Source organism: Scomber scombrus, chromosome 11, assembly GCF_963691925.1.
Source record: "Scomber scombrus chromosome 11, fScoSco1.1, whole genome shotgun sequence".
Lineage (NCBI taxonomy): Eukaryota > Metazoa > Chordata > Actinopteri > Scombriformes > Scombridae > Scomber > Scomber scombrus.
The window spans coordinates 9461086-9486966 of record NC_084980.1 but is presented as its reverse complement, the minus strand read 5'-3'; the positions used below and the strand labels follow the sequence as shown (position 1 = coordinate 9486966).

Sequence of the window (25881 nt, the reverse complement as noted above, 5' to 3'; positions counted from 1 at the left end):
AGGAGATATTATTCTCTTTGAGTAACTCTTGGCCACTTCTTGCACTTTTTTACACATGTGTCAAATACAAGTGACTGATGGGATTCCTGTTATCCATATGTTCTTTCTGGCAGCTCCTTTGTAAGCCTCAGGAGTTTGTGCAAACATGTTTTTGATTGCTGTGGCAAGCAATAATGAGAAAAATCAGAAGGGTATTTCTGTGAAAAATTGTGTGCTTTTTTTTTTAAGTGGCTTGTCACTGTGAGTCTCCCAAAGTCCAATAAAGCTCAGGACAGTCGACCTTTTTCGTTTGCATGACCAGCCATAACCCACAACCTTCTGTTTCAACAGGTCTCACTGAGTGGGAGTATTGTCTTCATTACCCTTTCCTTACTTTAACTTTAAAGGATTGTGTTATTTACTTACTTCCTGACTAATTCAAGACTTTCTCCGCACAAGACGTTTCTCACATGTGATGATATTTCTGCACCATGTGTTTGAACAGTGATGAGCAGGATCATTGCCCATCAGAGAGAATATGCGTGATCCACTCTCTCCTTAACAAGATGACTAGAAACAGAAACTATCATGTGCAGACTCCTCAAACCAGAAAACATTCCCTTGCGCCTTAATCACTCTCACTGGAGCCCTTAATCCTGGGGGCTGAGTGGTCTCATTAAAAATCTTCAAGTGCAATAATTTACCTTTCACTGTATAATTTAGAAGTAACTATAATCCACACCAGCAGTGTACCTCATACAAAAGAACCATGTAAATCCTTAAATCCGTTTTCTCCCAATGTTTTAACTCTATTTGCTACATGTACTGTCTGCACATCATTATCAGAGCAGACAGACAGTCATTTAAAAGACTGGCTGGACTGTTTTTGTGTCTGATTAAAAAATTGTGAGTTTTGGAAAAGATATGTGAATGCTCAGTTAATACTCAATTAATCATTTAATAAAACATCATCCAAGTGTCAGTGACTGTTTCATCTTCCCTTGATGTCACTTTTTTATGACTCAGTTTATTAATGTGCTTCTTGGCAAATCATCACCTAACTTCAAAAGCCTTCTTGTCAACATGGAAGCATACCACATGAGAAAGTATGAATGTAGAAGTGATGCACGTACAAATTAAAGTCCAAATTTCCTCAATATCCTAAAAATGATTTGTTGTATGTAATTCTGGTATCAAACTAAGGGAGAAGATTGGATGGTAATTACTTTAAAGGAAACTGGCACACCTCATGCACAGCATATTAAATCCTCATCTCTCATTATGCGATGAAGCGCGTGACATTTCCTCTGCGTGACATTTATCAGAAATGGTTCATAATTACAAACAAACATGTGACTTCCACAGATTCATGTCATTTGTTAATAAGTGTCAAATGAATGACATCCTGTAGAAGATACAGTTTTCCATTTAAGATGTTTGTAATGCATCAAGTAGAATTATAGAATAATGCAGAACAGTGGCGTATTAAATGTGGCACCATATTGGGTATTTTAATAGATATGTTGGATATCATAATGTTTTGGCACTCCATTGTGAAATGTGCATATGTATATGAAAGCATCAACAACAGTGAGCTGCTGGGGGGCTGGTTGGGGGTGGTGGAGGTGGGGGTTTATCTTTATCTACTCTTCATTTCCACTCTAATCCCCTAAACCAAACTGTAAGCTTAAAGCTGCTCTAACAATTATGTTTGTATGAACAGTTGACTGTATAATGTGGAAGGCATCACTCATAGTGACAAACCCACAGAGAATTATCACCAGGCTTCGCAGTTCCCCTTAGCTCTACGGAGCCTTTTAGCATGATCCAGCTCGTTGTTTTGGTCTTACAGCAACTTACTAGTTTAATTTGATCTCTTTGCTCTCATCAGCGTTATTTCTAGCAGCAGCAGGCAACTGTTTTCAGCAAGAAAGACAATATTTGCTAGTTATTTGCTACCACCAATGACAAGTTAGTGATTAGATGGTGAAAATAGAGGAGCATTTAACATCTAAAGAGATGGTATTTCAAGACTAGCAAAAGAACTAAAAGGAGAACCATTCATCATGTGGTCTGAAATACAACTCCAAATGAATGCTAATGTTTCTTTATAACTGTGTTTACTAACATGTTCGCTAACATTTTTGCCATAACAACTTTATAACATTATAGTACTTGAGACATATTTGTCTCCATTTTCAATCAATCAATCATTAAGCATTCTCTTAAATTTAGAGAGGGTGTCTGCCCCCCAGACTGAATACTTTTACGTCTACTTTTAGAGATACTACTGTAGGAACCACAAGTTGTCCTGCATGCTGGGAGTGCAGTCTTCTAGTAGGTACATAAGGTACTGTGCTCCTTAAGATATAAGGTATATAAAGTGAGGAGAAGGAATTTAAATTCTATTCTGGATTTTACAGGAAGCCAAAGCAGCAAAGCTATAATAGGAGTAATATTATCTGGCTTTCTAGTTGTCAGTCATTTCCTAATGGAAGTTGTTACTGTAATTTTACCTTGCCTAACTGACAGTAACAATGGACAGTGAGAGCTGATGTGAAGGACCAAAATGAGCCCTTTCATACAGGGAAAATGCTTCCGTTGAAGCTGAACAAACAACATTATTGAGCTACCCAGGAAACACTGGGGAGGTTTTTCACTATCGTTCTTAAGTACAGTAGATAATAATACTACATTCAAGTTCTGTAGTATCTAATTTCATGAATTTGGTGTGTTTTCCATTATGCACATACAGTGAGAATGTATGTACTGCATGCTTTGTCATTACAATTTTAGACAGGGCTGTGTTGTCCAGGTGGCTGCTGAAGTCTGAATGTATAGAGCCCCTGTAGTATATTGCAAACACTACCTCTTATTTGCACTATCTCTCTTCACTTTGAATTATGAGAGAAAAATGCCCTGAAAATAATCTAAAAAAAATGATTACACATAGAATTGCAAATAAATGTATCAGTCTGAATCAGAGCTATTTCAGCATGAAATTAGAAAAGTTACAATGAAGGATGAATCACACTGAGCAGAGTTTGTGAATAAGAGAAACGACAATGTTTCAAACAAATGGCACTTGAATGTCTGTCCTACGTCAAGGATAGTGTCCAGTAAAATATCTCAGACATCAGTAAGAGCTTGTCAGTCTTGTTCTGGGCTGCTCTCTCTCAAGCCAAGCAAATGTTGTCACATGTTAGCTTTAATCAATTTACCGGGGAAATTAAACCTATTTATCAGATTTACTGATCAATATTACATCTGCATGCCGATGGGCACTGATAAAGATGATACGGCTAAAGATTTAGCAAGCAGTTGATTATTTACTCATCCAGCGTATATGGAGCAATGTTAGCATTTATTTGGAGTTATGTTTCTAGGTTTGGTTTTTTTGCACCTGGCAAATGTGAGTCCAATATTTATTTTCCATTTATTTCATTTTGGTCTCTGCCAACTCTTGAGGGATATATCTGGCTGTTTTTCTGTTAAATGTTAATTTGATGCAGGGCAGGAAGAGTGCAATGGTTTTTATTGGAGCTTTTTTGTTGTTGTTGTTAAAAATCAAGGTTGATCCGAGTTCTGACAGTGAACCAAAACAAAAAGGTTGTTGGCCTAATAACCAAGACAACAATCTAAAAGACTTTAAAGTTTGATATGTGATGTAACTGATATGTCTCTGTGTGTTTATCACCTTTCACATTACATATTGTCATTTTATTAATTGTTAATGTATAAATATTAATAAGTGCAGCTTTAAGGTAAGAGTAGTTCCATCAGGGTAGACTTTATTGAACTTTTATAATAAGATGAAAATGTGAAATGTCTTTGGCGATTGGACCGCATTTCAATATCATCATATTTATAAGTGGGAAGTGAAGGCCTGAGTAGAATAGGATATCCCCTGATGTAGTCTAGACACTGGTGGTAGTGATGAATAGGGTAATATTGGGATCTGGATGAAGAGGACAGGAGAAGACTTCTGGTGATCTTAGACCTGGGCGCTGATGTGATTGGGTGGAGGAGAATAGGGTGGCATGAGGTCACCACGATTTGCGCTGAAATGACAGCTGACAGCCACAAAGAGAAGAACAGGTTTAATCTGATTCATGACGCCTCTGATCAGCTGATACCAGAGCAGGAGAAGCAGGGAGAGAGAGAGAGAGAAATGTGAATGAATGAATGAGTAATAGATAAACGTCACACTGAGCTCCATTTGCAAACATTGCAGTGTGTTCAGTTACTCTGGATGATTAGACCTCTTCTTTGTTCAAGCTTAGACTCCAGCACAAAATGTTAAAGGCGTGGGTTCTTGAAACACTAGATGGTGCGATTTGGACACATCATCAGTGATGAACCCAGAGTCTTAGGCTGTTTTGAGTCTTAGATCATCAGATATCCTCACTTGGGTGACCCAGCCAGGGGTGTCCAAGTAGAACCACACTAAACCACAGATCACCCCTCTTCATCAACATCCACCTCAATGCTTTTTCAGCAGCTTTGGTGAAGATTTTGGTGTCTCTTCTTCCTTCTGCATTCCTCTATCAGTTTGAGACATCAAGGCATCAGTTATCCCATATACTCACAACTCAGTTTAACAGGAGAGTGATGGAGACGTCAATCATGTGTCATCTGCTCACATACACCTACACAGCCCAGAGAAGACGACGTATAATTAGGTAATATAATTAACACTGTGTTAATGTTATGGATGAATGGTAGAGATATGAAACAACACAGTTTTTGTGTTGTTTCATATCTTTTTGTTGGGTTGAGTAGCAATGTTACTGCCAAACCCAATCTCTCCACATATATTAACATTAAATACAGTATTAGCTAAGCAGTATCAGCACTGACAGGTTAAGAGTCACCTAACTCATTCAACATATATGGCATCAGCACAACTTATTTTTTGCTTAACTGTGGGAGTGTTTGTGGATACTGTATAGAGCACTCAAATAAAACTGTAAATACAGCACATGAATAAATAGGGAGACATTCTAATAAGAATTCTAAATTGTTGTTCAGATAACTGGAGAAGTGAGGGAGATGTCAATCACAGACCCACGCAATCCTGAGAAAAGGTTTATTATACAAAAATGACAACAGCTGTGCAGGTGTAGCGTAGAGTAGAGTTTTTAATTGTATGAGTATTTTATTACATTATTTTGTATGTATAGTATTATTTATATAAGCCATCTAAACTGAAAGCTTAATCAATCCATATATTTAACAATACTGCAATAATTAACTTTTTAATGTTGCCTACTTTAGAGTCATTATAAATGGAAGAGAGGATCAGGTCATGCATCTCTCTCTCTCTCTCTCTCTCTCTCTCTCTCTCTCTCTCTCTCTCTCTCTCTCTCTCTCTCTCTCTCTCTCTCTCCTCTCTCTCTCTTTCTTTTACAAGGCATTTTGCAACATCCTTCCTACATGAACAAATAAACTCCTGTTATGTAAACCATGGTACAGCTCGAAAAATGTACCACAGCACATGATCAGCAACTCCTCAATAACACCCACTTGGTCTTTAAAAAAAGGTGAGTGTATTGCATCACAGTTAACTGGACAGAAAATCTGAGATATTACTTTTTTTGAATTTAAATATGATGAAAATACCTGCAATTAAAATAGATGATAGAATCGAATTGATGACATTCACAAATCATCTCAGGAAGGCACAACTTTTTCTTATTCAGTGTTTGAGCATCTTTCTCTCTTCCCGTGGGTATTTAACCGCATTGCGAAAAGCCAGTGTTGTGTGGAAGTCTGTTAGGTATAAGATCGGGTTCAGGTTCTGTTAAATAGAAACAAAAGTCTTCAATTCAATCCAAGATTATTGTGTTCAAAAACACAAGCAGATTAAGTTAGAAGGTGGGCGCATATGAGTGTCTGCGGGTGTTGAAAAGGGGAGGGGGAGATGTAGAGAGAGAGAGAGAGAGAGAGAGAGAGAGAGAGAGAGAGAGAGAGAGAGGTTCTTCGGATTCAAAGTTTTCCACCTCCGTCTCTCAGCCTTTTCATTCACCGGGAAACACATCTGATGCGCAGAGCTCACAACTACTCCTGCTGAGGATATCATTGACTTTAATCCACGTCTAACGGATCATAAGTTTTTTTTTTTTTTTTTTTTTTTTTAATTTCTTTATATTCTTGCTGCAGTATGAGCGCTGAATGCAGCAGTTACTACAGCGCTGACGGCGTGTTTGTGGACGGTTTCTCCTGCCCCAAAACGGGAAATGCTGCTGTTGCTGTTTACTGTTGCGGATTTAATGATGTAAAGTATTGCTGTGATGATCCCAACAGTTTTTTCCCGTATGAGTATGGATACATGTGGTGGCTGAGGTAAGGAGACAAAGTTTTTTTTTCTTTCTTTCTTAATCGGAAGTCATTATTTGTCATATTTCTCATTCAGTCATCCATTAAACTTCCTAAACATCACATGGGTTGTTGTCTATACTGATGTGTATTCCAATCAATTAACAGATTATTGTTTACATTTGATAATTGTGTAGAGAGAAAGGTGGCAGCACCTTTAAAAAAAAACCTGGTCTCACTTGTGGCATAGTATTATTTGGTGATTCAGCACTGACTTTGTGTTAAAATAATTTCAAAAGCTAATTTCTCTTTAGTTGCTGGAGTCATTATTTCCTGTGCACATCTTTTTTCCCATTCTGGTCATTGTTTTTCTTCAGTGTGACAGTCAGAACTACACTTCACACATTTTATTTGTTCTGAAGATTATTTTTTGGCACGTGCAAATTCGTTTTGGTGTTTTCAATGCAGTTTCTCACCTGATAACCTTCACCCCACTATTTATCTTTCCATATTTGATCTTCCCTTTTTCAGTATTTTTCTTTTCTTTTACATCTTTTACATCATCATATCTCCTCTTATTGCTCTCCCCCCCCCCTCTCCTCCCCTCTCCTCTCCTCTCAGTATTGGCGCTCTTGTTGGTCTGTCCATCGCAGCGGTGGTCCTTCTTGCCTTCCTCGTCACCGTATGTGTCCTTTGCTACCTCTTCATTGCCACCAAACCCAGTCGTCTTGACAACGGCCTGCCCCTCAGAGTGCCAGGTACTTGTATGTGTGTGTGTGTGTATGTATGCTTTTGTATGAATTGAAGTTTGATTTTGATTTTGATTTTGTCTCTCTGAAAGCCTTCAGTTCTGTGAAATATCTGCATTAAACAGCTTTATAAGCCTTTACATGAGACCATTTTTCATTTGTGTGTATTGGGTGGACAGAGCTTATGGTATGTAATCTTAAACCTTGGATCTTCTGCAATTGTCTGTGTGCTTTCCAGCAGGAGATCCCAGTGAGGGAACCAGTCATGCAAGAGCTACCGGTGCCTCTGGTCCACAGGGATTCAGAAAGCATTTCATGAGCAGCAAGCTGCACTGTGATAATCAGCCACCAGACCCAGAGCGTCTGTTCCAGAGGTGCTTCACTGCGACTGTCACTGGTGTAAAGGTAGAAAGTCCCTCATAGGACACTGAGAGATTTCTCATTAAAAGGTTGGACCAGCAGTCCAGAGGTTAAGAGAGGCACTGAATCTTGAAGGTACACTGCACAGCCTGTGAGCAGCACCACAAAGGGAGGAACATGAACAGCATTAGTAGATAGTAGATTGGGTACCCTTGAGTGCTGCTGACACACTGCTGACAAACCTCATGCCTTGATGAATTTCTTCATGCACTAATTCCTCTCCTCCTCATGGCTGCATAACAGAGTGGTTACAGCATTAATTGAGAACATATGAATGGAAATTGATTACCAATCATCTTCTTGAAAGAGAATGCATATAATTGGCTTCATGGAAGTCAAAAACTCACTACGTAAGATCTGTTGACTGATCAAGGCATATGCTGTGACAACAAGGAATGTAGAATGCCCAATCTACATTCTTGATATACAGGGTGCATTGTGAATTGAGGAACAATGCTGAAGATGAAACATGTGGCAGGAGAAAGAGACTGATACACCAGCCAACAGTTGAGTCTGGACAGCATGGCTTCACCAGGACACACCCTGATACATTTGGCTGCTGTAGATTTTTAGCCACATCCACTACATTTTACTCAGGGATTGGAGGAAGGCTCTTTCTTGAGAAGTGACCTCTTGCAATCGTGCAAGGACTGACAGGAGGTCAGTGTGGATGGTTGTGAAACTGTGTTGACTGTGGTTTGCATCTGGACTCTTACCAAAAGTCAATGTTGGTTTTATTTATTTTTCATTAAAAACATATTTTTTTAATTATTTTTTAAAACATAAATGGACAAAGAAAAAAGGAATAATAAAAGTAAATCAAATACTGTACAGACCGAAACATATCAAAATATCCCCTTAACCCCACCCAAACCAACCTTCCTGTCAGACTCCACCAGGCAAAACAATACAAACTAATGCTAACAAATATTAATGAATTCATAGCACATTAACATTTCATACTAAAAATTCAGGCCAGAGAGTTATCACAAAATATAGAAACACAAGATAAGAAAAACAAAGGACAAGATAAAAAACAAACAAAAAAACCTAAAAACATACACATATACATAACCATGTAGATATATGCTTCTCTAACTAAAAATCCAATATTGCTGTCTATCTGTATACACACGAATTGTCCTTCTTAGGGATCAGAATGATGCAATTCTGCCAACGTAACTGCTGTTTCTTGCCTTTTAAGAAACTGTACTGCGGATCCCGCATTTGCCTCCTGTTTGTTCTGCAGTATAAATGTAATTTATACTATAATTTATATAAACAAGGCACCATGTCCTTAATTCACTTGCCTATAGATTATTTATTTCTACTCCTCCAGTTGAGGGCTGTCAGCCTCTGTTGCAAAATACACATGTTGATAAGCACCTATTGGCCCTTTTTTAATAATTAAATCCTTAAGGTATAAATTCATAAAAAATACTCTCTAGGTTCAAAGGGGAAGTGTACTGAAACAGACTGTGCCATAGTATGATGTAACTCTTTCCAGAACTGTAACTACAAAATCATACAGGGAGGAAATCAATCATTTGCTGTATAGCATTTTTTGTGTGTAAATACTTCTAAGACAAGACATCCTTTTTCTTTTTTTTCGTGTGACAAAATGTAACTAAAAAAGGTTGCCCCTTCTGAACCACTTTTCAAAACCTTTAGCCCAAATTGGTAGAGGGGCTGGTTTATGTGCATTTGAATTTCTGAATACGTTTATCATATTTAATACAAATGGATTAGTTTCTTAAAGGATAGGCAAAACATAGTTGTTGGTAGTTGATCTTTCCAATAGTCCCACTACAAATTTAGGCACTTACCAGTAAGTCCTCCCGTGTCATATGGAAGCCACAGAAGCAATAAACGTAGTCCTGGACATTTGTTGTTCCGTATACAATTCCTAAAAGCCTTCTTAAGTGTTGGAAATATATATCTTGGTGGGGGTAGAGGTATATTCTGAAACAAAAATAGAAACCTTGGCAGAATATGCATTTTTAAAATATGAATTATGCCGATTAAAGAGATTGGTAAAGTCATCCTTCATGCCTCGTATAGTAAGTGCTATATTACCTGTATCTATATACACAGGATAATCTTTATTCTTTATTGTGCTACATTTTGATCAGTATTTAAATTCTATCCTGATATTTTCCTAAAGATAGAGACAATATTGAATGAGGTTGTAATTTACTTTTCATAAAAACAATGATATCATCGACAAACAGCACTATGCTATGTATAGTTTGGCCTATTTGAATACCAGATAAATCCACATGCGACCTTATTGCTTTGGCAAGTTCTTCAACAGCTAAAACAAAAAGAAGAGGGGAGGGAGAATCCTAGGCATGTTAAGACTTTGGCTGTTCATTTTTACTTTAATATAATTGCAGAATGTTTCCCTAATGCCACATTTAGTAAGGATATGAAAAAGATAGGGCCATTTGACCCTGTCAAAATATCTGAGTATGTATGATATCTAGTATCTAATTTAATTTTTATTTAGTTAATTATTTAGTTAATGTCAGAATTATCAATTTGTGTTGAACGATCTTTAACTGGGTCTCCTTCCGGAATGAATGGAAAGTCTAAGGAATAAATGCTATAGAATCCAAGATCATTGTTATCTGGGACATAAACATTTATCCGATTCAGTTTATCATCTTTAATTGTGCCTTGAACTACCAAAAATCTACCTCCTGGTCTTTGATTACATTCTGGATCTGATCTGGTGTGAGTTATAAATATGTACAATGATCTATACATAATAGGATAATAAAAAAACAACAACCAAGGAACCATCATGATTATAGCATCATTTAAAAGTATAATTCATCGACCTTTCACAGTTTTATTTGCATTGCAGATATGTGCCTGATGTATAAATTAATTCATGATCTTGTCCTACAATCACTTAATCAATATGTGTCATTCAGCAGGAATAATGCAAGGGAAACCAGGGCATGTGACTGCTCTGTTAAATTTTGGAAAACTGCTTTTGGACAATCAACATTTTCAGTTAGAGCAGCAGACAAATTGAACTTAATCTCCATCCATATCACATAATGCTTCAGTATTTTTAAAACAACTCTTGAAACATGGCTCAAGTCAAACCAGTCATTTGATCACTGATCTAAACCTTTGTATGGAACAACATGGAGAGTATGTAATGTATATTTTGTAAAATGTTGATTATATGTGATGTACTGTAAATTTGGTATTGTATCGTTTTTAATCGTTTGTGTTGTATTGTCTGTATTGTATTGTTTGTACTGTAATGTCTTCACTATTTTCCTACCCAGGGACCGCAGATGTAAATTAGCTATATTGCTAACTCTGACCCAACAGTTGTGTAGTGCATGGTCCCTGTTACATAAACCTATTTAAACCACTATTGACTGGGACGAAGATTATGGAAAGAAAACTGTCCTGGCCATCTCATACTAATAATACAGATTTCTTCTGGGAGTAAATGTGTCTCCTGAAGGAAGACATGACCATTTTTTCTTGTGATTGTTCAAGTCTGCTTATGATGCAGTGTGATATTTTTGATCTTACTGAATTTCCCCAGACCCCTCTAGGTCATGAAAGAAAGGAAACTTTATTTGGCCTTATAATTAATCAATTGAAGGACTTTTTTCTTCGAGAGACACTTTATAAATTTGAGAGAAGCATATTACAAAAATAAATCCAAAATGTAATACACACAACCCTTAAAACCCCATCGTGTCCCTTGATATGTCTGTTCCCCTCAGACAATATACCCCCCCCCCCCAACTTAAAACCTCATATGATACAGAAAACAACAACAACAACAACAACAACACCAACAGCAACAACAACAAAACCCCACACCGAAACTAAACCAAAATTAACAAAAGAAAAGAAAGAAAAAAGAAGGACAAAAAAGTATATAAGCCCAAATGCATATTTGTATTGGCAATCTGAGTCTTAAATCCAAACAAAATGTGTATATTGATCCATTCTGGCCGTGTTTAGATTGAACTTAAATTAAGCCTGTAAAAAATATCACAACTGTACAAGAGTTTTTTAGTTAAACCATTTTATATTTAATTGGAAAAACAAATCAGTTCATTCAGACAAGGGTTCCCTATCTGGGAATAATTGTCCAACAGCTGAGATATAGCCTATTTCCTACAACCTATTTATTCATTCCTCCTGTATGAGTTTTGCAGCCCTCTATAATATAGAGTCTATATGATCCATTCCTCTGAAGGAGAAAGTGAAAGAAAAACAAAAAACCCTTCCTTAGTACAAATCTCAAAGAACCCCAATGAAGACATTCACCCTTATTTTTTTTTTTTTATAGTATATCAGATCAAAAATGCCAAAAATGTATCACATACAGTAAGGAGTAGTTTGGGGTGTTGGAGGGAGCTGGGATGAGCCAGTATAATCAGCAGAGTGATAATGGAAAGTGTCAGATTATAATGGCGGTACTGTGAAAAACCTCAATCATATTCATGCAGGTATATGATTGAGGTTTTCTTGTCAGCTGATCACCACACGGCTGTGAATGAGACAGTCAGGGTCAGGTATGAATGAAACAGCAAATGCCAATCAGCTAGTAAAATAAAGACTTCAGAGCTTTTCCTGCACTAACACCATGCTTGATTAGTTTTTACCTAAACTGGAGAGGTGACAAATCAGACATTGCTCATAAGAATAAAAATGAGCCAGCAGGTTTCTACAGTGCAAAGCTCCTGCTCCCACCCAGCACTAAAGATGATACCAACCTAGCACTATGCACTGGTATACTTAGCATAGACGTGTGAAGATGAAAGTTTTTCAGGCCAGACTGTATACTGTAGCTGCCTGACCACTGTGCTGTTGAGCTAATGACATTTTTTCAGCCTCTTTTATTCAGGGACTCCAACCTTACTAACGTAGTATGTTCAAATAAGGAAAGAGGTGTAGATTCAGCATGCATCTCATTATCATTATTTCACATCAGAGCACATGGTAAATAACAGTATATCAGACTTTTAGCTTTTGTCAGAAGAGTTCTGATTGTTTTACAGTGTTACTATATATGAAAAAAAGCATCACAAGAGCTACATTACTGTGGACTCACTAACACACTGTGCTCTGTGTCTAAAGAATGGTCAGTTGCTTCTCAGATTTTCAAGTGCCCTTGTATTTGTAACTCAGAATGGTGGCTTAAGTATTCATAACATTTCTCATATGTAACTGTTGTATGGAAACTGACCTCAATTTCTTAATTTGATCAAAATGTGTGTCACTTTTGTTAACAGTGTTATTTTCTCCAATAAAATGTGTCACATAAAATGACAACAAAAGGTCAAATAAAAAGAGCCTCATTCACAATATGTTCATATGTGTTTACATGTAAAATGTTTGGAGGCATGACGTTTTTTGTTGTACTTGTTGTATGTTGACAAATTCCATTTCTCATTTGTAAATATGAGCAAAAAAAAAAGATATGGGAAAGATTGTGTTTTTGTGAGAAATCACGTGTGAGCCCAGCTATCTAACAGTAATGCATATATTAAAAAATGAAAGAGGAAAAGCAAGACTGTGGGATTGCTTTATTTTCCTATGATGTCCTACATTTAATGATTGTGCCTTTCAGATGCAATCCATGACTGTAAAATGTGATTTATTTACAAAGTTTTTGAGCGAGACCATCACTAGAATGTGAATCACAAGACAACCTAATCATTATGCAGTGATGCTGATTGCTGACATTTCAGTGACAGGCTATACTGCACAGATTTCATGTGCTGGGAAAGCAATGAACAAGTAAAAAGCTCATATCATTTTCTTTGTGAAGCAGCATTTTGATGCACTTAAAGATGTTATCTACAGAAGAATACTAGCATGCAAATTCAGCTGAATGTGGTAACAAAAGACAAAATTCAATTAATTTTTATTTCTCTTTTCATTATTTATCAATTTACAGTATGTTACTTTAAATCTAACATTTTCAGATAAACTGCTAAATGAGCAGCACAGCTGAGCAGCTTGGATGATGAAAGGCTTTTTTCTGTCTTCCCTTCTCTTCGCTATGAAGTCAGTGTGTCAGTTTAGGAGTTTAAGGGAAAAAGATTAAATGGTTAGACGTAAAGTCAGGCAGTTCAGATCTGCCACTGGCTTTGGGTTCTTAATCTTTCTCAGCAGTGAGACACCACTTGTAAAGAACATGTCTGCAAATTAAACTGGTTTCATTATCTTATTACAAATGTGGTCATGATGACCTTTTCTATCTTTGGTAAAATACATACAGGTCCCCAATCAAGTACCTTGTCACTCACTGATATGATTTTGCAATACTTCAAATTTTAATGCAGCCATTTTCCTCAGCTCCATCTCTAACAATGAGCATGATGAGACTAACTCTTATGAATCAAAATTGGATGGATCTTCTCTCTTAGTCTAACTGCACTCTAATATGCACACTAAGAGAGAAATGCATGATTGGCACAGAGAACATCTTGACTTGTACAGCATCCATTATGATCTTTTGTGCTTTAAACTACATGCATGTCATTGTATTGATAAGCTACACACATACTTAGTTTGCATGCATTGTTTTGACATATGGACATGGCCAAGCTAAAAATGCTAGCTATATATAAATGCTATGTCTAAAGCAGAATGAAGCTCTTTGGATGATTGCTCCATTTCTATATTGCAGGTCAAGAGTGAAAATTGTGGATAAAAGGCTTGAAACACCTCCAACCCTGTAACCACAAACTAAATTGCCAATCACTGACAAATATCACAGCAGGAGGCACATTGCAGAGTGTTTTATGGTGAATAGACTTTTGGCCGTACATTATTTCAATAATCAGAGTGGGGTCCTTTAAAAAAAAAGCTGAAATAATGTTTTCAGTTGTTTCCAATGCAAATTAATTCATATCATAGATATGTTAAAATATAACACAATCCAATGCATTTGAAACTCATTGGATTATCATGCCATATTGGCAAACATGTACTTGTTTGAAGAAAAACAATTAATAATGGAGATAATGACTAAAAGAACCTTATTCATCTCACTGGAAAGTGTGCAACTGTTAAGTGAATGGGGTGTGACAAATCGCCTTCATTTCCTTTTTACAAGGACACGATTACATTTGACGGACTGGTCCAAGAAGTATTAAAAACATTGGCATTTAATGCTTCTCTGCTATTCTTCCTGTGCCTGCTTAAGATAATAGTGAGCTGGAACTAAATGAGAGTGAACAGAGTTGATTAAAAAGAGAAAAAGTCTCACAAAGAAAATCATTCACTCCAGATGAAAAAACTTCAACCCTTAAAGCTGCTGTAAAAGACATGACTCCAATGCCAATGTGAGAGATTAATGTGACTTTGGTTAATTGGCAATGGAGCAGTGACTCTCCCAATGCCAAAAAAAAAATCTTTAAATCTTTGTGGCTAAATTGATTTATTCTTGTACCACTGTCATTATAAAATAAATTTGAATTTTAAAGAAAAAAAAAAAGCAGAGGAAAAGTAAATAATAATCTTTTTAATCATTTCCCTTTACAAAGAGGATATCTGGTGATCCTTTGTGATGCTTGGCTCTATTCTTGGTGATAAAGCATATAGTGTTTAATGAAGTGTTAAGAGATGACAATTAATCTCTGAGTCAAATGCCACTCAATTCTTAAGGCACTTCATGCTATTCTAAAGACACATTACTTCTTCCCACAGGCTGAGAGAAGATGGTTGAAAGTGGATTAATAATAGAATAATTACCTGTCGTAATTTCACCTTGCACTCTTTGCTGCACAATCTATCAGAGACTGGAAAGGATGGAATAAGAAGTGATTCAAGAATAAAAAGAGAAACTGTATTTTCATGACAGAGGAATTCACTGAATGAAGTGTAAAGCCAGTCTTTTCACCTCACTGGTTGTGTGTATAAACCAATCAAATGCTCTCCATGAGCATTCAACAAATTTAATTACTGCAGCACTTTTGTTTCACAGAAGTCTAATGTGATTACAGTGCCACTAGCTGGTGTCAAAGCACAGATGCAGCTACTGTGACAATCCATGTATCCAAAGGCTCTCTTTGCTTTCTGTCACTGAATGTTAAATGACTTCCTCTAATGGTTGATGATTGATAACTATTTTAAGAGTAAACCATTTTCTATTCTTTCTGTTCTCAAGCAATAGTCATTATAAAGATTTCTATTATTTTTTCAAGTTGTTAAAGAAAGAAATAGTACCAGTCACATCTGTTTGAGGAATTAACATGTAGAAACAGTCAACAAACCAAATCAAGTTATTCATTAACATCTCCGTCTTAAGGGCATGGTGCAGGAAGGAACCTTTGCTCAGCAAGTCTTGTTATATTTTCAGAAGGAGTTGAGGAGGAAGACAAAAACACCAGTTAAGAGTCAGGACTGTTCGTGTCGAGTACGACACCTGCTTTGTCAATAATCCTATTTGTCACAGGTAAGTCAATTTAGATGTTGTTTTACATTGTGTCAGAAGACAATAGGTTGAGTGCTGCCTGGGCAATGTAGCTGAGACTGTATTCAGTCAGGTGAATTGAGCAGATGACTGAGACAGAGCTACTGTGTAATGTTCTGTATTAGCAGATACACTTTCACCTATTTACCTACGTACAACTGCCTTAAATTGTATATATTACTTACTGACTTGAAAACATTTACAGCCAAAACATACTATGTATAGCAATGGGTGTACTGTTAATATACTATTCATCAACATATGCTATGTTTAAAGTTAATTAGTAAGCAGTTCAAGACTGCAGTCGTGAGTGTTGCTCAATAGCTGGTAAGTCAACTCCCAAACATCATGTGACAGTTTATGTGTAAAAAGAGTACTATAACTATGAAATGTGTGCTACTAATTTTTTTTTAAATTTGATTTTCTTTTGTAATAAATCATTTCCAGTGCAAGGCGAGAGATGCTCATGAACTTTTTCACTTGTAACTTGTAAAATATAAATATAATAATAATATAATAAAAATATTATCATTTCAAGCTTGAGCTTTACTACTACTTATTCTGGTTATGGTTTAAGGGTCATGTTTCCCCAAAAAACAAACAGTAATGACAAAACTGATGACAGTAATGATGATATTTATGTATATCACATTGATAACTAAAGCGATCATATGTCAGATGTCCAATCAAGTTTTTTTGATGATGTTAACATTATAAATTTCCAGTGTCGATCTTAAGCTTCCTAATAGTAATGAGACATAGGTTAATAGTGCTCTGTCCATGGAATATAAAATACAGATTGAAATATGTCTCATTGGCCATACACTAAAAGGTGCATTCACAACATATGTATCTGTCTTAAAACAATGCTGCCTATCCATTATGTACATTTAAAGAGTTGTTGCATAATTTCTGTTAAGGATCCCATCCCTAATGAGATACCAATATAAGAGATGGGAGACAAGTCTTCTTTTTATATATAAATGTATTCAAAAGTTTTTTTTTAATGCAAATTTCCTCTCTTTGTGTTTCCCTGGACTGTATTTCATTGTTACGGAGCAATGGAGGATTAGTAACAAAAGGAGGACATCCCGATTTCCAAACTGATTTACATTTTGTTTTGTGCCTTCCCACAGGACGCAGAGATGGGCTGGTGGAGCTTCAAAATCATTGTGGTTATTTTCTTTTGCGAAGTGTTTGTCAGAAAAACACATTCTGCATCTGTATTGGATGTCGAGGGTCACAAAGGCTCTCAAAGACATCTTCTGATGGAAGAAGACAATCTTGTCACCAGCAATACAACTGACATTCTAAGTGAGTGAGAAAAGTCTGCTGGGTATTACACTATCACCTAACTATTTATAACCAGGTGTGCTTGAGGACCTTTGGACTCTATAACATTTGGTTTACAGGAAGCATTTTGAATGCACTGGTGTCGATCTTTCTGTCATTACAGTTACATGTACATGCAAAACATTTTGTTCTTTTCATCTTCCCAGGGGCATTGGATTCAGAAGAGGGTAAAAAGCGACCAGAAATGTCCTATCTGGCTGCTGGACTTGGCACAGTCCTCACCATGTCACTCCTGATTGTGATGGCTGTCAAGTTTCGTCTCTTCCATCGTTTTATGGCCAGCTACAGACACTCGCTGCTCCAAGAGGCCGACGGGGTCAGCCAATATGGCCAAGATGACATGTCCTTCCCTAGCAGTGTGTCAGGCAGAATAGGTATAGGGATTGGGAATGAGCTGGAAGAAGATGATGATGGCTTCATTGAGGATAACTACATTCAGACCAGTGAGAAAGACAGAGCAGACAGAGAAATAGAGGATGCAGAGGAGGGGATTGAGGACAGTGATGATGATCTTCATTTCACCATAGGATGAGATAGATGAGATAAAAGGGAAGACAGCTGGTTTACAACTTAGGTTAAATTACATTAGAGAGAAACTGGTAACTAGCCTTTTTGGCAAATGAAACTTTTGATAAAAGTCAGGGAAAAAAAGAAACAATAGAGGTAGAATGGTAGAACTTTGTCATTTCTCCTGGTGTCACAGTAGATGTACAGTATAATAAAGATGAAAACTTTTAGTTTGAGCCACAGTTGCTTAAAATATCACAAAATCTGAAGCTGCAAAGATTGAACGTGTGTAATGTGTGTTTTTTTTTTAAAGGATAATGAAAACAGACAGAAAATATTAAAAAATATTAATGCTTGTCATTGAGCACATGAGGACAAAGAGAAAAGATCCTACTGATTAATGCTGAATTTTGTATTTCCAGTTAATACATTGTGGGTTTATATCCAACTGGGGTGGAGTGTTGCAACACTTTCAAACTTGTATATTTATTGAGAGTGACAATGCTTTCAATACTCTGCTAACAAGCAATGTTGATTCCATTCGTTTATTGTTTCTATGTTATTTCTATTCCACATCACTTCAATGAATAATACATGCACTTTTATGTTATCTGTTTGATAAATTACATTTTTACTGTGAATCGATAACAAAGAGGTGAAACAACTTGACACTCCATCATCTTTGTTGGAATCTGAACCTGCAAAAAGTTACAGATCTCAGTTTGTTAGTGTCCAACATGTAACACTTTGATTGTTGTGCTAGAGGCACTTGAGGAACTTGACTGCGGTCAAGTGTTTTAATACATTTGTATGTATAGTCTGAAATTACTTGGACCTGGAAGATGTACTGTACATCATAAATAAATTTGTTCTCATTGGAATTCCATATTCATTCATTGTTTTCCAGACGTAATCCTTGAGTCAGTGCTATGAACACACATGGGATTTGATGAGAACACTTACTGAGTCTTTATTTTCAAGCATAAAACGGTGCATTCAGACAGTAAAAACATGAAAAACATGTGCTTGACAGTATACCGATCCATTATTGAGATCAACATGCACAGCGCTGTGTTGTTTTGGTACCATTATGTGCAAGTATTCTTTTAATAATGTTTAGCAATAGTCCATTTTATTCTAATAGCAAAACAAAGGTTGGAAAAATACCACAAGAGCTGTGAGGTCTTCAATGGGCACTTTGCCTCTCTTTATTTTCCTGTACAAATACAAATGTGGATTTTTTTTCCCCCTTTGAGTGTTTTTGCCAGTTTAGCCTATTCAGATGAGGCTGGTCCTGCTGGAGGACGTCTCTCTCCTGGTCTGGCTCATCTGTCCTCCTGAGACACTGAACACTCTGACAGCTTGACTCCCCATCCTCCTCGCTCTGCTTATTCTCATCATCCTCCTCCTCCTCTGCTCTCTTTTCCTCTTCAGGTAGACCAGCACATTATAGCCCACTACTGCTAGAGTCATTCCTAGCCCAGCGGCCATCAGCACCAGACCAGACACTAACATTTCCCTGCCGTCATGACCTTGGCTGCCAATCATGGCCACACAGAGCAGCACTGTCCCACAGAGCATCACTGCCAGCCCCACAGCTAGGATCAATGCTGGGTCAGCCTGCCCACCGCTCTTCAGCTGGTCAATCCGACGCCGGCTGTGCACACAGTTCATGTCCTGGATGGCCGAGCTGAGGAGCTGCTTGAGCAGAACAGCTAGGGCCAAGAGGCAAAGAGTGGTGCCCACCCCGAGGCGCCACTCCCCGGACAGGCTGGTGGTGGTGGAGAGGAGGCCCACACCGCCAAATCCAAGCCCTAGTATGAGGGCCACTGAGGCACAGTAACACAGCAGGGAGTGCCGTGGCTCCCTGAACCACAACATCTCCACCTGATCCTCCAGGACATGCCGCTGGATCAAGGTAGGGTCCAGGTGGAGTTCTGGAGGGTAACGGATGGTGTGGCGGGGCTGGTAGAAGGCTTGCATCTCAGGCATGGCAGTGGTCATACAAAAACCAGACACCTTGTAAGATTGTGCAGAATTTGGGTCGATGATCAGTATACAGCATAACAACACGATTCAAAGGAATAGTCCTAAAAGTTACAGTTACTTTTCTTTTCACCACATTTATACTAACTGTGCTATCTGCTGAAATACAGAAGCACCACATGCTTAATCTCGACTATTGTGAAAACAGTTACTCACTTGGTGTTAGATGAGTGTTATGTATTGCTGTCCATCCATCTGCATCCCATCAGATCAGACCTTGGTCATAGCATTATAAGAGAGAGTTTGGAGGATCCTACGGCTGTTGTTGTTGTTGCATTCTTCATAAGAAATGCTCTCCTCCTGAGTCGTATGTGAAGGTAATCCAGCTTCAAGGACTTTTTTCACTTGCTTGAGGAATGAATTATAACTGCAGGTTGGTTTAGGTTGATTTCAAAGATGAAACTCTGTGTAGATGATAGACCAGCTGAAGGCAATAAAGCAGCAACAATCCAACAGTGCAAAAGTAGGAACTCCCACAACTCATCACAAGAAGAGAAGGGATGATGCTGACATCTCAGCAGAATGTTGTGCATGTAGCCTGTCCACATGTCTGCTCACCAAGCCTCCATCTCCTAAGTGATTGCACTGGCGTCACAGATTGATAATGTGTGTCCTCTTCTCATTCTCTACCCCAGTGCCAGGCAGAACAGCTGACCCCCGACCCACCGCGCCGTTCTCTCATCACACGGGAACACCATCTTGTCTGGTTAAGTGGGAAAAAGACGGGTCACAATAGCAGTCTTGGATCATGGTTTGGAAGAAGATTGGCAACATTGTCTATCATGCTCCCTCACAGACAATGGGCTGCCCGATGAACACAATGACTGTGCTGCAGAAGGCGGGTGGTGGTGTGTGTGAGTTGAGAAGGGGGTGTTGCGTGGCTGTTGTGGAGGGCTGAGTGATGTCAGTGTGTACTGATAATGGTGTTTCTGTGATCCAAAGGATAGCGTCACTCACACACTAAGCTGACCTCTAAGATTGGCCACAGTGAATGCTGCCTCTTCTCAAAGTGACTCTCGCTGACCTGTACTTGCTGATCTGTGTCTTCCAGTATTACACCTGCCAATGCTGAAAATATTTCGGCATTGAAACACTTCATGAAATACGCTCATTAGCTTTCTTCCAGAGAGTTAGATGAGATACCACTATGAAACTAAGGAGACGTTAGTTTAGCTTATATTAAAGACTGAAGGCAGGAGGACACAGCTATAATAGCTCTGTCTAAATGTAGCAAAATCAAAACCAACCACCTCTGCTACTCATGTGCCACTCTGGACTATTTCTGTGTTTACTTACTGAGAAACTCTGGGAGATAGTGAGTTTCATAACTGCTTAAAAAACCATAACATGTCACTTTTACATCTCTGTTTCTGTATTTTTGTGCTTTAGTCTTGATAAATGAGATATAACTTGTTTATTAGTGAGCTTTAGAGGTGCTGGTAGTAGACATTTATAACCTTTGGACAGAGCTAAGCTAGCAGTTTCCCTGTGGTCAGTCTTTATGCTAAGTTCTCCTGTCTCCTGTAAATGGGCAGATATGAGAATGGTATTAGCCTTCTCATTTACTGAAAACAAATAAGCTTATATCCCCAAAATGTAAAACTGGGTTAGGGATCTATATTTCTTACCCTGAATCTTTCAAGTAATATTGAATTTCAGTACACTTGTGTTTTAGTTTGTTGCTAATGAATCATCTCGGATGAACAGCTGTAACTGTTCAATAGCTGATTCATATGGTGTTGTTCAAGTGCCAGGGTCTTGCTGTCACATATGATAGTTTGCCAATGGAACAACCCTTATTGATGTGATTAGGGTCCGATCTTTTGGAGTATTGAGAAACAAAAAACGAGTGGTTATTTTATTTTTGTTTTAAAAAACAAAAGATTACATTGAAATGCAAGCTGTTTTTATTTTTCGTGGTCAAAAAGGGATGAGGCCTTTATTGATTTTTATTATTTATTGATATTGACTTTACTTTTTGAAGTGTCTTTCTTTTTTCCCCCAAATTGTCCTTCAGTCAGTCAGTGCTCAAGAGCCAAAGCAACATGTGGACTCAGCAAGACTGCACACAATCCCTGATCTGTGGCTGAGTGACGTGAAAAAGTAGACACATGCATTTTTTAATAATAACAAAGTAAAAAAGTGTGTGTTCACAATCACATGGTTCACTTTGGACATATCAGGTGGAGAAATAAAGTATTTCCTTCCTCTATCAGACATAATATGTTTAAAGTGTTATAATTTGCCATTTATACTACATGTTGATCAACTGCAGAACTGGAACCATTTCACAACCACATCCTGATGTACACTGAGGCCTGGGTTATAACCATCATTTCCATAGGCCAGCAATGAAAAACAGGGATGGTATTTTGCTGTATGTTAAACCTTATTACCTTACTAAACCACTGACTAACATGTAATTACAAATAGAAGTACTACAAAAACTACTTCAAATTAAAAATGTCATCATATACAGATTGTTGTGTTTTATCTTTTTTTTTCTTTAGGTAAGTCTGAAACAAAGAGTCTGGGAGTGGGAGAAGGAGTTTATATGCTGTTGCAGTTCCAAAGGATAACAGTTACTTGCCAGACACGAGCCAGACGGCTGGCTGATGACGAGGGGGATGCCCAGAAACAGAGCGATGCATCCCTCAGACCCACGGTAGCTCGAGTCTGTCTCTGGAGTACCAGCTCTGACCACAGAGCAGCTCCTGGAGCATCATTTATAGCGTATGCTGAAGTCAGCAGGAGACTTTGAACAGGTAAACTGACATATTTTACTGCAGCAACAAACCAGTAGGGCACCTACACCAGACTTTAGGAGCTGCACTCTAATAAACAGATTCAATTTTACCAGATAGATCTGAATAAAAGATTTCCTTCATGCAGAAAACATGAAATTAAGATCCTGCTTCTTGTTTGCCTAAGCTGCAAATTATTTTGAACAATATTCCTGTAAATACAGGTAAATACATATTTTACATGCCCTCTAACATAAAGGCTCGACTAGAGACCGCATCATATTGAAAAGGATGCTCAGACACAAAGTTCACAATTAAACCAAAAGTTTATTTAAATCAACAGTGAAACCCAAAACAAAGTGTCAACCAAAAGGGGATGGAGATCCTAGCCGAAATAAACAAAAGAAGGGGAAATCACTGGGCCACCCACGCAGTGAGCCGTTGTACCCAGCTATTACCCCCTAAACTATCAAAAAGGAAAAAAAGAGAAAGTATTCTAATCCTCAGTGAACCAAAGAAAACCAAACACTGGACTACTGGCGATCTCCATCCCAAACTAAAATAACAAACTAACAAAACAAGACCCCAGCACTGAAAACAGGCTGAGGGGAATAAAACAAGGGGAAGGGAAGAAACGTTTCCCCCTTGAGATGTGAGCTAGGCATTGGCTCGAGAGAGAATGAGCATTACTTTCAATCCTCCTCAAATGCTTTCACCAGGGGATTACAAAACCACTGTCAGGTAGAGACAGAGGAAGGGAGAGCGCCAGAGAGCGAGAAAGAGAGAGAACAGAGGAACAGAGAGACCAAGCAGACAACCGGACGCAACACTGCCCCTACAGGGCCACACGTAACAACATATATCATGCATGTTTGTGTAATCAGGGTACTAATTCCTAAACTGTTGTTGTTGTTTTTGACACAACAGGCACTACGATAATCTCCAGCAGTCAACCAGAAAAGCAGACATCCAACCAACCTGGCAAATGAAAACCTTGATCGGAGATTGACACTACTTGTTATGTTATTTTAAAATTATTTTAAAGTTAGACATTTTATTCTACCTTTAGATCTACCCTATACTTAAGTCAGAACATATTCTAATACTTCTCCCTATTCAACATTTAATACCTACCATATACTTCAAAACCTACTAATGCTTAAAACAGGACATATTTTAAATAATGCCTGTGTGTGTGTCTTTTAATAACTAATTCCAGGTTTCTTTTGTGTGACTTTTACGTCCAAGGGTCAGTCTGAGTTCCTATTCTGGGGTCCCTAGATTGTCAGAGGTTAAGATGTGTTTAATCACTCTTATTTTATAGTAGGACACATCCTCAGTTGTCGTCCTCAGGGTCACTGGGTGTTTTGGATGTTATCACCCTCATCAAAGAAACGCGGAAGAACAGACTGCCTTTCTCAGATGAGGGTGTCTGGGCTGCCCTGTGCGCCGAGTCTTCCCTGGACGCCTGTCGCCCATCCCGGAGCGAACACAAATTTCTGCGTTTGATTACCCTCCCAAAAGTAATCTGATTACTTGGAATCTGATTACCTTTATGTATTGTACAGCAGATACATTTTAATACTATTCAACTTAAATCTTGCTGTATCGTTATGAAACCCTGTAACAATTAGCTGCGGTTGCCCTTTTAGAGGTTACCATAATGTAATACATTTTCAGTCACTAAATGTTGAATCTTCAACAAATTAATTAAAATTAGAGATTACAAATCTATCCATGACTGTGTAAAAATGTTATTTTGACTGGCCTGGTTGAGTTGATATATTGATTTGGTTGATTAAGTCTTGAGAATAATTCACTACTGATTTGTGAATGAAATTTCCATTTATAGCAGCCAACCTGTGACTACCATGTCTACAAATACACTACCTACACAGTGTACTTTATCCCTCTGGTGGACACTATCAGTAAATGTATAATTCAGCTTTTAAATTTAAAACTTTGAATCTCATTTGAAGCTCAATTTTAAAGTACAATCATCTAAAAATAAATGTATCTAAATTGCTGCATTGTCATGTGAAAAAAAAGCATAATGGAGGCAGACAAGAAGACAATACAAAGGGAATGAACAAATGATTAAAGACAGAGATTTTTGATTTGTACATGGTGCTCATTCTGTCCGCTTGTCCTCCCCCTGCAGTTGGTCCTTGACAGCCTACATTATCAAGGATGGTGATGTACTAGATCCCTTTTTGTATGATTATTATTAAGGGTTACACTACATTTTATGATTAGAAAATTATTGCTTAAGCCTGTTTTTCTATAATCTTTTCTTGTCCTAAGAGTTTCATTTGAAATACTAAAGCCATCCACTGTGCTGACTCACTAATAACTATAATAATCTAGGGTCATTTTGTCCTTTTGTGAAACTGTAAGAAATAAAAAAAAATGTCTAAAGTCATATCTTACAAGAAGTCATATATTATAATACTATAATTAGTATTGACTACTGACATACAGTTGATGGTGCTGATCAATCTACTAATTACGTCAATGTAGTGACAGAAAATCTGTGACTTCCCTCATTGGTTTGTTTCTGGTCAGTTTGATTCAACCACAAGGTGGCAACAAGGAACCATCAATGCTTTTCCATTCTCATTAATCAATATTGTGCAGTCACTCAAATCAAGATATGAAGCAAGCCATGTTAGTTTATAATAATTACTCTTAATATTGATTACTGCTATTAGATATTGATTAGTGCTATTAGTTCTTGTTACTAGTGCTGGTTTACATTGCAAAACACAGTGCATATCACAAAGCCAACAATAACATTTCCTTGACACATTTTTTGTCTGTCCAGTCAGTACAAACCCTCTTTTTGTACATTGTTATTTAAAATTCAGTAAGATTTGTATTTGCATATTTGGCATATTTGTGAACAGCTGGTAAATGTGGCAGTGAATGTGTTGGTTAACTCTACTGATTGCCTTGTGGATGCTGGGATTGCCAAAATTCAAATGGATCTTAATAAAAGGGACTGGATATAGTAAATTGATGAAAAAATGGATGAGCAGATGTTACAACAAAGGAGGTATTATAATTTTCTAAGCATTAATATATAAATCCATAGTTTTAGTGATTGACAAAGTTAGTTAAATTTCTGGCATGTTGCACATGGGTTTGCATGATGTGCTTTTCCATTCACTATTATTGTCTCACTGTTCACTGTTCAAAAATTGACGACTGCTTATCCATTATGGATGCGTACCTTAAAAGTGAAAGTTTGGACTTTAACCTCATAATCTCTGGTTCATTATCAAATCTAATAAGC

General features: G+C 37.6%; 3 protein-coding genes across 3 annotated transcripts; 2 read left to right on the top strand and 1 right to left on the bottom strand.

The window, feature by feature from the left end:
* The first annotated feature begins 6142 nt into the window (after positions 1 to 6142).
* LOC133991040 (protein shisa-like-2A) lies at positions 6143 to 7469 on the top strand. The gene is made up of 3 exons (XM_062429489.1): positions 6143 to 6324; positions 6919 to 7055; positions 7285 to 7469. Exons 1-3 carry the CDS (start codon positions 6143 to 6145, stop codon positions 7467 to 7469), a joined length of 504 nt encoding a protein of 167 aa, XP_062285473.1.
* A 9612-nt stretch (positions 7470 to 17081) lies between these two features.
* LOC133990766 (leucine-rich repeat-containing protein 19-like) lies at positions 17082 to 17821 on the top strand. The gene is made up of 2 exons (XM_062429171.1): positions 17082 to 17250; positions 17436 to 17821. Exons 1-2 carry the CDS (start codon positions 17082 to 17084, stop codon positions 17819 to 17821), a joined length of 555 nt encoding a protein of 184 aa, XP_062285155.1.
* Positions 17822 to 19074: 1253 nt separating this feature from the next.
* Positions 19075 to 19788, bottom strand: LOC133991075 (transmembrane protein 125-like). The gene has a single exon (XM_062429537.1). It carries the CDS (start codon positions 19786 to 19788, stop codon positions 19075 to 19077), a length of 714 nt encoding a protein of 237 aa, XP_062285521.1.
* Positions 19789 to 25881: the final 6093 nt, after the last annotated feature.

Excerpts from the sequence above, each read along its gene's own strand:
- LOC133991040 (XM_062429489.1), top strand. The coding sequence starts at position 6,143 with ATGAGCGCTGAATGCAGCAGTTACTACAGCGCTGACGGCGTGTTTGTG. Across the intron at positions 6,325-6,918 it reads GGATACATGTGGTGGCTGAG|TATTGGCGCTCTTGTTGGTC; the intron begins GTAAGGAGACAA and ends CTCTCCTCTCAG. Across the intron at positions 7,056-7,284 it reads CCTGCCCCTCAGAGTGCCAG|CAGGAGATCCCAGTGAGGGA; the intron begins GTACTTGTATGT and ends TGTGCTTTCCAG.
- LOC133990766 (XM_062429171.1), top strand. The coding sequence starts at position 17,082 with ATGGGCTGGTGGAGCTTCAAAATCATTGTGGTTATTTTCTTTTGCGAA. Across the intron at positions 17,251-17,435 it reads CAATACAACTGACATTCTAA|GGGCATTGGATTCAGAAGAG; the intron begins GTGAGTGAGAAA and ends TCATCTTCCCAG.
- LOC133991075 (XM_062429537.1), bottom strand. The coding sequence starts at position 19,788 with ATGCCTGAGATGCAAGCCTTCTACCAGCCCCGCCACACCATCCGTTAC.